Genomic DNA, 12,064 nt, shown 5'->3' on the forward strand with positions numbered 1-12,064 from the left:
TAAAATTTAAATATTATTGTTCTGATATTCGTTGAAAAATAGGGTTTAGGATTTGAAATCATGTGCTGATATTCATTTTAATTACTTAAATTTTTATCAAAATTTTGTAAAAAAATGAACTTTCACCCGAAAATTCAAAAGTTGATTTGAAACAATTTTTGAAACCTGAAAACTTCATGAAACAACAATGTTTTAATTCTTCTTCTAAAAATCTACTCTTAAATTCTATGATCAACCGAGAGTTTGGTCTTTAAACTCGGGATTAAGCAAGCATATACAATCTACTCTAGTATGGGTTCCTATTTTTTGATTAATTAATTTTTCCAATAAGTATTTAAGCACTCGGCCTCATGGGCCACAACCCCATAAACCAATGGGTGACTTATAAGAATGACTCAAAAAGGAGTGGTCTTGAATTATCAAATTCGTTTGCCTTGTGAATAAAATTTCAAGGTTTTGTTTCACGAGCCATATTTTTGACCTTGAATGTTTGTCAACAAGTGGGGAACTTCTTAAGTTTTAAATGGGCTTATGAATTCTGGCCCATTTTGTTAATCTGTTCTCAGTGGCCAGAAAATCCTTACGGTTTCTGTTGGTGACGACGTGGCAAGAAAAGAAGAGAACAGAAGGCCTTCATTTGTTGTTGTAGTGATTTGGGCCCAATATAAAATTGGCTGCTCCATAACAAATGTATATATGACCCCGCGCGTGGTCAGCTTATAAGAAGCATCCTGATAGAAACGTGTAATATTCTATTTTGTAATTTACATGTAGATATTAGGTGCACTTATTTTCGGTTAGTTTGTTATAACATAGATCAACTAGGAGATGTTATTTGACAAAGTTATATGGTACCTCTTTGGATTTTGTCTTAGTGGGAAGTAGTAGGTATCTCGTGAAACTAGTCGAGGTGTGCGAAAGCTAACCTAAACACCACGATCATTAAAAAAAATCAAGAGTTTTCATATATAGCTTGTGACGAAGAAGTTTCTGAGTCATACTCAACCGAATTTATTATTTCATTCAATATTGGCCTCATTTTTTATTGTTAATGTTTCCAGATGTTGAGTCTTGAGTGGGAAGTATTGAGTCGTCCCATATCGATGAACATTAGGATTTTGATCCTTCTCTTTATACGTTGTTGAATAATTATTTTTTCTGATTGAGTTAATTCAATATATCACTTATAAATATGTAAACCATTACAAAAGATAAAACAACATCGATTAAACACGTTGATTAATTAATAGCAGACCCATTTGTGCATATGTAAGTTGGTGAAGGGAAAAGCATTTTTTTGGGCCAAATAGGTGTGCCAACCCGTCCCCAAGAAGCTTTCAAATGAGTATTAAAGACTATATAGTTGACATTTACATTTGGCACTACTTTTATATAATGGCATGTGTAAAACTTAAAAACAGGTTTGACACATGTTATATTTAGATTAGAATTAATTGAGATCTAATCAGATTTTGCTTATTAATTACAAACAAAAAGAGGCTCAAGTAATTGACTAGAGAAAGAGAAATCACAAAACGGATATACATAGTGTGAAGGCATTAAAAAGTAAATTAGACCTTTTGTAAATTTGATAAAGACTTGCTCATAAACTTTGAAATTTTGGGCCGTTCGGTTAAACACATTACTAAATCAACTCAATATTTTATATAAAAATTAAAATTTATCAAAATTATACGAAAAACAGTACCAAGTACGACCTTTGTCATGTTGATCTGGTCAAAGTTCATATAGTTTGACGTTTCACAAGCAAACATGACAACTAATTTAAACGAAGGGATCAATGTTTAAACAGAACACTATATTTATTAGTACTGTTTGCTTTGGTTTTACTATTTTCCTGAATATGTAACTCAAGACATGAAGTAGTTGTATTATAAATCATATTATAACTAAGAAATAAGAAACATAGGAGATTTATTTTGCAAATTAAGATATGATAAAATACATTTACTGCATTCGAAAAATAGAAGAAGGGATTAATCTTCATAAAAACATCAAACAACTTGGATTTTTATTTTCTGCTCTTCAATGCAATCCTGTTTTCTTCAGCTATCGGTGTGATAAGGTGGAATGCTCTGTTCATTTCTGAAGAAATTTTTGGGATCTACCTCACTCTTCACTTTAGCCAATCTCTCAAAGTTTCCACTGTAATACTTTTCACCCCATCTTTTAGCCTTGGAATAACTATAGTCCTCTGAATTTGTTCCAAAATCAAGATCCCTATAGTTCAGATAAGCACTTCTTGGTGATTTTGCAACATATGGCTCCATTTTCTTGTAAAGTTTCCTCATCCATCTTATCTTCTGGCTTGATATACTCTCGCTGTTATCGCCCCAGTTCACCAAGTACTGAATATTATACAAATTCCCCTTTCTATGAGGGAATGGAATTTCAGATTCTGATATTTCATCTAATATCCCACCTAATGGCTCCATTATCATCTGAGGTCTTTCTTCTTCCAAAAACAGTTTTTCAACCATTTCCCAACCACTTTCCGGAATTGGAGTCTTCACAAAATCAGATGTGGCTTTGAAATAATTCTTCTGTGTTGGAATACTCTTTTCTAGCAGAACTTCAAGTGATTCATTTGTCCTCCTACCATAGAAATACAGGACTGATCCAATCCAAGACGATTCGCGACATTCTTTCTTAATACAAGGCCTGTTACTACAATCCAGAACAGGCTCTTGGAAGCAATCTTTTTTCTCCAAATCAAATTCAGGGAATTTTTCTTTGAGTAGTGGAATTAACTCATCAACAGGTCCGAGATATAGTGATTGAAAGATTACTTCAACGTACTTGTCATTCTCTGTTCCATCATTTTGTATAATTACTCTGATAAGTAATTTATCAGGTAATTGATGCGCGGTGCTTTCCCATTTTGTGAGTAGATTTTGGTTACCCTCTAACCTCTTGTAGACAGTGAAAACAGTAACTTTCTCCGGGACAGGAACAAGTTTGAGTTTCCATGCTAAAATAACACCAAAACTTGCTCCTCCACCTCCTCTTATTGCCCAAAACATATCTTCATTCATTTTGTTCTTATTAAGAATTTTTCCATTTACATCTATTACGCGAGCATCTACAACATTATCAGCTGCAAGCCCGAATTTCCTCATCAAAGTACCTATCCCTCCACCACTAATAATCCCTCCAGTGCCAATACTGAAACAAACACCTCCAGCAAAACCATGCACATTACTTTTTTTAGCAATTGCATAGTAAAGCTGGCCGAGGGTCGCCCCTGCTTGAACCCAAACTGTTCCTTCATTTAAATCAATCTTGATTTTGTTAAGATTGCTTAAATCAAGCATAACAAACGGGGTTTTAGAGCGAAAAGATATGCCTTCATAGTCATGGCCACCACTTTTTATTTTCATTTGCAACCCTAGTTTTTTTGCACAGCGAATAACCGGCTTGATTTGTGATTCTTTTGTAGGGGAAACAATGAAAATGGGATGTGAAGAATTCATCCATCTAGGATTTTTTTGAGCATATTCTAAGATAGATGAATATGTTGGAGATTTTGGGGTGTAAATGTTGTGTGTAACGTTGGTTTTAGAGTATTTAGAAAGACACTGAACAAAATCTTCTTGTTTGGAGTAACATTTTGACAAAAAGAATGAAAAGATTAAAAGAGAGAGGATTTGAAGGTTACCCATAATTTTCTTTTTTCTTTTGAGGAATAGAAATTGCTTATGGCTATAAATCTTACAAATGATCCATATTTATAGAATTTATTTCTTATATGGTTATTTAAGTCGAGTTATCAAAATTTATTCAGCAGTTTACGAAAGTAAATATTTATTAAACAGCTTGACTTTGACTCTAGGCACATGAAAGTACTCCACAGAATTAAAATCCGAGTTTTCAGCTGCCAAGGTTTTTTTTTTTTTAAAAAAATATTTTAAATTATATATTATGGGAGGAAATTAGGTCCCAGTTGGATTTTATTACGAGTAATTTCTATATCTATATAATAATATAATAGTTGCCTTGGTTCCCATGTGTGTAAATATAAATATGCTCGAAATTATTACTCGTATATTCAAATATTAATGTGCTCGAAATTATTACTCGCATGTTCAAATAAACAAGAAGCTAATTCCTCCATTTATTTTATTTCACCTTTATATTAAAAAAATAGTTTTATTTTTACTCTTCAAATTCAGCAAGGTAAGATGTTAGCTTCTTTCTCCCAATACTCTTAATATTAAATGGACAAGTAAAAATGAAACGGATGGAGTATTATCATATTTGACGTTTTCCAACGTTATTTAATTAGTTGTCCTATATGTATTTGAAGTTTTCAATTTGCAGATTATGTGCAAGACAGCTTTGTAAAGAACATCGTACCATATATTCCAACTTATATCTAAATAATATTAAGGGATTATAATGGCGTCATTTTAATAATACTCCTATATAATGATAATTAATTTAGAACTGTTTGGTGTTTATCTTAGTTATATATTCAATTTCCTAGCAATATTTAGGTTGAAGCTCTTTTATTATTATTTTGGTATATCGGATCACAAACAAGGATTTTTTTTTTTGTTTGTTTTGAGAGTGTAGTGCATCTCATAAGTCATATGTATAACTGGGGAGCTTTTATTAACTAAAATGAATATAAACAACTGCTCTTCAGTTATTAATTTTGTCAACTGTCAATGGTATGAATGCTCCACTATTTATGCAACCCCCTAAAGTTCATACCATTAATATTCAATATTCAATACGAATGAAAAACGTTTTTCCCAATCTAGCATTAATTCACTAGGCATAACCTATAGGGTGGGGTTATAACAGAAAGAAAGACAATGACTTTCAATGTTACGTTCTTAGTACTAGCGAATTGAATATCTTTGATATTATGCATTAAAATCGAATATTTATTGAAATTTTGTAATTTTTCATGTTCATATTTCAAAAAAGTTGAATTTGATTAAAAGCACTAAAAATAAACGCTTTATATTAAGTAAAAATTAAAGGAATCTCATAATGTAACATAATAATTACAACCATTAATGCATCAACGAATTACAAATGCTGAATATATTCTAGCTCAACATCATGTATGATCCGATTTTGAAAAAAACCGTCTCCCAACTAATTGCTACGAGATGTGGATAAAACCACGTAGAGAAAGGTGCAAATTATTTCCTATATCATGATTGTTTTATTATTTATATTTTGCATGATAATCTTTAAAATTATTAGATTAGACATAGTTAAGATATCTACTTAATCAATTCTAATTTCAGGTAACTTGTAGAATTTGAGAAAATATTTGAAATCAAACTTCTTTTGGGAGGCCTTCTAGTGCATCCACCACCCTATAGGGATATTGCGTGTAAGGAATATGCATAATATCTATATTATAGTCTATTAAATTAGTTAATTTAAAATTTCGTGGGGAAATGGTTATTAACTTCCAAAAGGGAACTAAGGGCCTAGTTTTACATGCTATATGAAACTATAATGGGCAAACAACATGTATCCGAGGAATTGAAAAAACATCATGATACATGTTTAATTAAGTATTATAATCAATATGCTCCTTCCATTTATTCTCGAGCAACAAAGTGACTTTTAATTTTAGAAGTTCAAATTTGTTTCTCTAAATTTTGAATTTCCTCTTTCAGATATACATATTTAAGATATGTTTCTCTTCCAGATATATATATCTGAGGTATATTTTATATAAAATACGTTCTTTTTTCAAATACACATATTATTTAAAATATATTCTTCTATCATATATACATATTCGAGATATGTCAATAGTTAGATACAATACAAATGTGTGTCTACTTATATAGCATAACATAATTGCTTAATTAGTGGAGTAAATCACTCCTTCACTGTTTTTGAGAATATGTAGCATAACAACTTCCTAAAAAAGTAAAAAATCTTGAAATCCTTTCATTCCTTTTTGTGAGAAAAGGACCAAAACAATGTAAATTTCATATTTCTATCATAATTATAACAATGTGTAATAACCCTTTTGGTTGTTTCTGTGTTTTGACTTCTGTGCGTCGTTTAGAGCGTTCCTGTAGCGACCTCAAGTCATCTATAACTTGCTGGGATTGACTGTTCGATCACCTGCCCTAATTGGAGGAGTGCTCATGTCGAATTTTTGGTATATCTGATGAAGGTCTGTTGGATCTAAGCACCTTACGGTAAAGTTTTACAAAAAAATTTAAAAATAAATTTATGATGTGGAATTCAAATAATCACACTTTCTGATAAAATTGAAATGTATATTATGATTTTAAATTGAACACTCAAACACTTTTGAAATCATAATTTTGATTTATGATATGAAATTACATATCCAGACACAAGCTAATAGTAAATTAGGGCTTAACATAGTATTATATGAAATATAAATAGTAGTAATTCTTCAATACGTAAAGGAGACTTTCCGTTTAAGTATACTCATTGATGTGTCTTCTTTTGCACAAGTAACGTACGGGATAATTAACCAAAGGCATAAATATGAGATTAACAAATATTAAATTCTAATGTTCTTAAAATGGAAGACAAATTAGGGGTGAGATGGGTGCACCCCTACAATGTTAAAGCTTACTTCATAAATTAATGGACCTAGATCAGTTACAAAATTGTTATTCATTAATTTGTGAAACGAAAGCAAATCTTATACAATTTGCATTAATTAATTATATAAGACACAAAATATAAATTCTTGTGCACATTGAGCTTCCGGCTAAAATTTTTGAGATGTAATTTTGGAACAAAGATACCTTAATTTTGACAAGTAATTCATCAAATGAATCAAATTTATAGTCTTTATTTAATATTAAATCGTTATAAATATCGATATACATAGAAATTCATCGATTTCAATTATCACATTAGCATTTCAACACACGATAACTAAGGTGAACAACAAAGTCAATAACGTAATATGTATACTATGTTCTAAAGTCTTAAGTGGAAGAAATGTCCTATACTAATGAAACAAATAAGATCAAAGTATATTTTTGTGGATAATACAAATCTTGCCAGCTGATAACCAGGATGATTCAGATCAGATTTGTATCAATTTGGATTATAATGTGCTTTGGGTCAAAGTCCAACTTTTAAATTGAATTAATCTATAAAACTAATTTACATTAAAGCATTTTCATAAATGTCGATTATTGGAAAAGCTACTCACGGCCGAAATTTTCTGCTCCTCCCTCAATCTTAAAGCACGAGGGCTCAAATTTAGAAAATCTAATCCTCGAGTACTAATATATCGCGTAATTTAAATTTAATCAAGACTCTAATATAATTAATTACAATAAAAAGTAATTAAGAAGAATGTTAGAATCGCTAGTTTTTTTTGATAAATTCTCACTAGTTTATTATTTAGACCCGAATTAATTAGAAAATATATTTTTAGAAGAAAAAATTATTGCAAATAAAAATAAAAAGCATCGGTAAACATCTTAACCTGGTCTTAATTAACCAGTAATATACTTGACTTTGAAAATATACATTTAGATATCTCAACTTGTTTCGGTATGCCTCGTGAACACCTATAAATTATCAAGTCAACAAAAAATGTCAAATTGACAAAGTAACCTTAATTTAATTATTTAAATGATATAAATCTTATTTAAGATGTCTATGTAAAAAATCATGATACAAACTTTCAAGCGTGCGTTGATAGGTGCTGAGAGATTCCTAAAAGGGAAAATACATAAATTTAGTTGCCTATAGCAAGATAGAACCACTTTTTTTTTTTTACTATCACCTAGGAAAATTAATTAATTTCACTTTGAATAAAAATAGAAAATAAAAAATACCCAAAAAGTTAAAGCTTGAAATCGAATTGACCGGACAGCTTTTGGGAGGTAATTTATTTATTTTAGAAGCAAAATTTAATTGAAATACTAATTAAAATATATGTTTATGAATAGTTCAGTGTATAAGTCTTCCCAAATGAATATTGGGATCTAGGAGAAAAATACAATTTTAATTACCTTCCATCATAAGATTAATTGAAATGACCCTAAAACCAAATATTTGAATCAACATCCTTTTCTCTAGATTTATACAAAGAGTTTTGATTTTGGGAATAAACATTTTGGAACGATGCATTCATTCCAAATTAATTTTAGTCCGATAAATTTCTAAATAGGTTTGTGATTTAACATTGAATTGAAAGACATTACGTCAGCAACTAATATACATTAGTCCTATGGGTCAAATATAGTGCATTCAAAAACACTAAATTTATCTATATAAATCGGAATTAATTTCATTTTTATTTCATAAAATACTCAACTTTTATTTGTAACGCAAAAGTCACTATTAGTTAATCATCTCATAAAGTCACTCAGAAAAATCACTCAACTATTGTCGTTTCACCTACCATAGTTAAAATGACTATAGTTGGGCGAATTGTCTAAAGTTGAGTGACTTTATGATATAATTACCATATGTTGAATGATTTTTGTATTATAAAACAAAGTTAAGTGCTTTATGAAATAAAAATAATTAATTAAGTGATCATGAAAGAAATTAAATCAGATTACGGTGATATAATCAGTAAATTTATGTCTATAAATGGATCACTGGGATAGATATGAGAATTAAAATTCACATCTGTCCCCTCAGAGCATGGTAACTTATTCTTTATATATCAGCCTGAATCCCATTAGTTTTATTTTATTTTTGTAAGAAATGGCTAGCCTTCAAATTTTCTCTGTTCTGCTCTTTTCACTCTTTTTGGCAAAATGTTACTACTCCAAAGAAGAAGATTTTGTCCAGTGTCTTTCAAAATTTCCTGAAACAAACATTACACAAAACATTTACACCCCAGGCTCCCCAATTTATTCATCTATCCTGGAATATGCCCAAAAAAATCCAAGATGGTTGAATTCTTCACATCCCAATTTCATTGCTTCCCCTAAGGAAGAATCAGAAATCAGGCCTGTCATTCTTTGTAGTAAGAAAACAGGCCTACAAATCAAGATCAAAAGCGGTGGCCACGATTATGAAGGCATATCTTTTCGCTCTGAATCCCCTTTTGTTATGCTTGATTTAAGCAATCTTAACAAAATCGAGATTGATTTAAATGAAGAAACAATTTGGGTTCAAACAGGGGCGACCCTTGGCCAACTTTACTATGCAATTGCCAAGAAAAGTAAAGTTCATGCATTTCCAGGCGGTGTCTGCTTTACTGTTGGCACTGGTGGAATGATCAGTGGTGGTGGGCTCGGTGCATTGATGAGGAAATTCGGGCTGGCAGCTGATAACGTTGTAGATGCACGTGTGATGGATGTGAATGGAAAAATTCTTGACAGAAAGATGAATGAAGATTTGTTTTGGGCGATAAGAGGAGGTGGAGGAGCAAGTTTCGGTGTTATTCTAGCATGGAAACTAAAATTGGTTCGTGTTCCTGAAAAGATTACTGTTTTCACGATTCGTAGGGAGTTAGAGGGTAACCTAACTCCTCTCCGAAAATGGGAAAACATAGCATATCAACTCCCTGAAGATTTGTTTGTCAGGGCGTTTGTTCAAAAAGGGGTATTTTCAGGAGGAAATGATACCAAAAACCAAGTGGGATTTTATTTCCAGGGGCAATATATTGGGCCTGTTGACAAATTAATTCCTCTGCTCAATCAATACTTCCCTGAGTTTAATTTGGAGCGAAAAGATTGCTTCCAAGAGAATATTACTGCTTCAGCAGAGAAAGAATGCCTGGAAGTTCCCTGGATCAGATCAGTGTTGTATTTCTCTTGGAGAAACCCAAATGATTCACTCGAAGTTTTGCTAGAGAAGAGTATTCCAACACACAAGGTTTATCACAAAGGAACATCTGATTTCGTGAAGATTCCAATTCCAGAAAGTGGTTGGGAAATGATAGAAAAATTGTTTCGGGAAGAAGAAAGACCTCAGATGGTTTTTGAGCCATTTGGTGGAAAAATGTATGAAATTTCTGAATCTGAAATTCCTTTTCCTCATAGAAAGGGGAATTTGTATACTATTCAGTACTTTGTGAGCTGGGACGATAACAGCGAGAGCATATCAAGCAAGAAAATAGAATGGATAAGGAAATTGTACAAGGAAATGGAGCCATATGTTGCAAAATCTCCAAGAAGTGCTTATCTAAATTACAGGGACTTTGGTTTAGGAACAAATTCAGAGGACTACAGCTATTCCAAGGCCAAAATATGGGGTGAAAAGTATTTCAAAGGCAATTTTGAGAAGCTGGCTAAAGTGAAGAGTAAAGTAGATCCAAAAAATTTCTTCAGAAGTGAACAAAGTGTAACACCTTATCAGTTATCAAATTGATATAGTGTGTAATCAGGAAAAGATTTTGTACTATGTGTTATAAAGGCTAACAAACTTTGACTCTTGCTCAAAGAATTAATATGAACTCAACATATATTTACACCAAAATAATAAATACAAACATGTGTCTTTCGACGTATTCTTAATTTAATTACCAGAGTTCATCTCAAATAAAATAACATACGCGTTAATCTTTTAGCACTCAGGGAGGTCTTCTTTAATAACATTTTGACGAATATAATGAAAATGGCTAAAGCATAAGAAGTTTTTTTAAAAAAATTTACCCTTTAAAAGAGTATCTTTATGATTATTTTTTTTTACAAATAAGTAGGAATAAAATGTTATAATATCATTAAATATTCTCATTTTATCAAGGCCTGGGAGAGAAACACTGTACTGAACCGATTTTTTTTGGTATTTCGGTTTTCGATTCGATATATGTTTTTGTATTTTTTGGTATTTTGGTTCAGTTTTTGGTATGTAATTTTGTGTTATTCGATATTTCAGTTTACCGAAATATTTATATTATAATATATATTTATATTATATTAATTATTAATGTTAAATAATAAATATTATAATTTAAAATAAAAAATTAAAAAGTAAAAGACACTTTTTGATGTAACTATTTTTAGCCCATTAAGCTGAAAAATCAAACAAAAAAATTTGCAAATTTTTAAAAGCCCAACTAAGCAGGCCCATTAAAAAAATCAAAATAACAAAATCGAACTGAAATAATAAAAACCGAATCGAATTATTTTGATTCTGTGTTCGGTACACATTGTACAAGAACCAAAAAAAAAAAAAAAACCAAAACCGAACCAAATTACCGAATGCCCACCCCTAAGTATCATACTCCTGTTTTTAAAATGTACTATTTTGCTTGAACATATTTCTTAAAAAAAATTACTCAGTTTTATAAATAAGAAGTAAGTCGATATCTTATCTTTAACTAAATGTCTTTGAAAGAAAAAAAATACTTTAATTCTTTAATATTGTAAAAATTTAATGTAATAAAAAGGGAAAAGGGTCTTAAAAGTACTCCTAACTTTGATTAAAATTGCTGTTACAAAATACCTAACTTTATGAAGGAGCTTTTGCCCTTGCAATATTTAATAGTTGGAAGACTTTTTATTCCTGCACTATTTAATAGTGTATTTTAAAATATGTATGTGTTGGACACATTACTATTTATAATGATATAATATTTATGATGTCTACATAGACATATATATACATTTAAAATACACTATTAAATAGTGTAGGATAAAAAATCTTTCCAAAGTTCAATATTATTACAACAATTATGATTAAAGTTTAGATATATTTCAGATTTTTTTTCAGTAAAAATAAAAATAATATTTATGTAAAATTATTTTGAAATAAAAAAACATTATTATTTTGTATGTAGGGAATTGTTCAAATCTGTTAGTTTAATAATTCAGTTTAGTAAATTAGAGTTCTGTTAGAAAATAAATTCTTATCTGTTTTGTTTGTCCTAGTCTTTAGGAAGTAGTTTAAACGTGGGATGTTACCTAGTTTTTAGGAGAAAATCTTGTTGGATAGTTACTATATATTAGCTTAACGTTTACTATGTTTTTGCATATAAGAATGACTGCATTGCAGTTTTTTTTCAGTCAATAAAAAATTCTCTTCTATCAGTCCTCTCTTCTTCTCCATTGTGTTTTACTCACACAACAATATATCTCTGGAATTAGTTTCTTTCCTATCA

The 12,064-nt window shown here is 30.4% G+C and overlaps 2 protein-coding genes across 2 annotated transcripts; one reads left to right on the forward strand and one right to left on the reverse strand.

The window, feature by feature from the left end:
* Window positions 1–1,884: 1,884 nt before the first annotated feature.
* Window positions 1,885–3,702, reverse strand: LOC107010459 (berberine bridge enzyme-like 22). Its single transcript, XM_015209745.2, has one exon. It carries the CDS (start codon window positions 3,681–3,683, stop codon window positions 2,067–2,069), a length of 1,617 nt encoding a protein of 538 aa, XP_015065231.1. The 5' UTR covers window positions 3,684–3,702; the 3' UTR covers window positions 1,885–2,066.
* Window positions 3,703–8,718: 5,016 nt separating this feature from the next.
* On the forward strand, window positions 8,719–10,416 carry LOC107010087 (berberine bridge enzyme-like 22). Its single transcript, XM_015209352.2, has one exon. The coding sequence runs from the start codon at window positions 8,719–8,721 to the stop codon at window positions 10,330–10,332; it is 1,614 nt and encodes a 537-aa protein (XP_015064838.1). The 3' UTR covers window positions 10,333–10,416.
* Window positions 10,417–12,064: the final 1,648 nt, after the last annotated feature.

Source organism: Solanum pennellii, chromosome 2 (assembly GCF_001406875.1).
Source record: "Solanum pennellii chromosome 2, SPENNV200".
Classification (NCBI taxonomy): domain Eukaryota; kingdom Viridiplantae; phylum Streptophyta; class Magnoliopsida; order Solanales; family Solanaceae; genus Solanum; species Solanum pennellii.

What these genes read in the sequence shown, in the direction of transcription:
- LOC107010459 (XM_015209745.2), bottom strand. Translation starts at nt 3,683, where the DNA reads ATGGGTAACCTTCAAATCCTCTCTCTTTTAATCTTTTCATTCTTTTTG.
- LOC107010087 (XM_015209352.2), top strand. Translation starts at nt 8,719, where the DNA reads ATGGCTAGCCTTCAAATTTTCTCTGTTCTGCTCTTTTCACTCTTTTTG.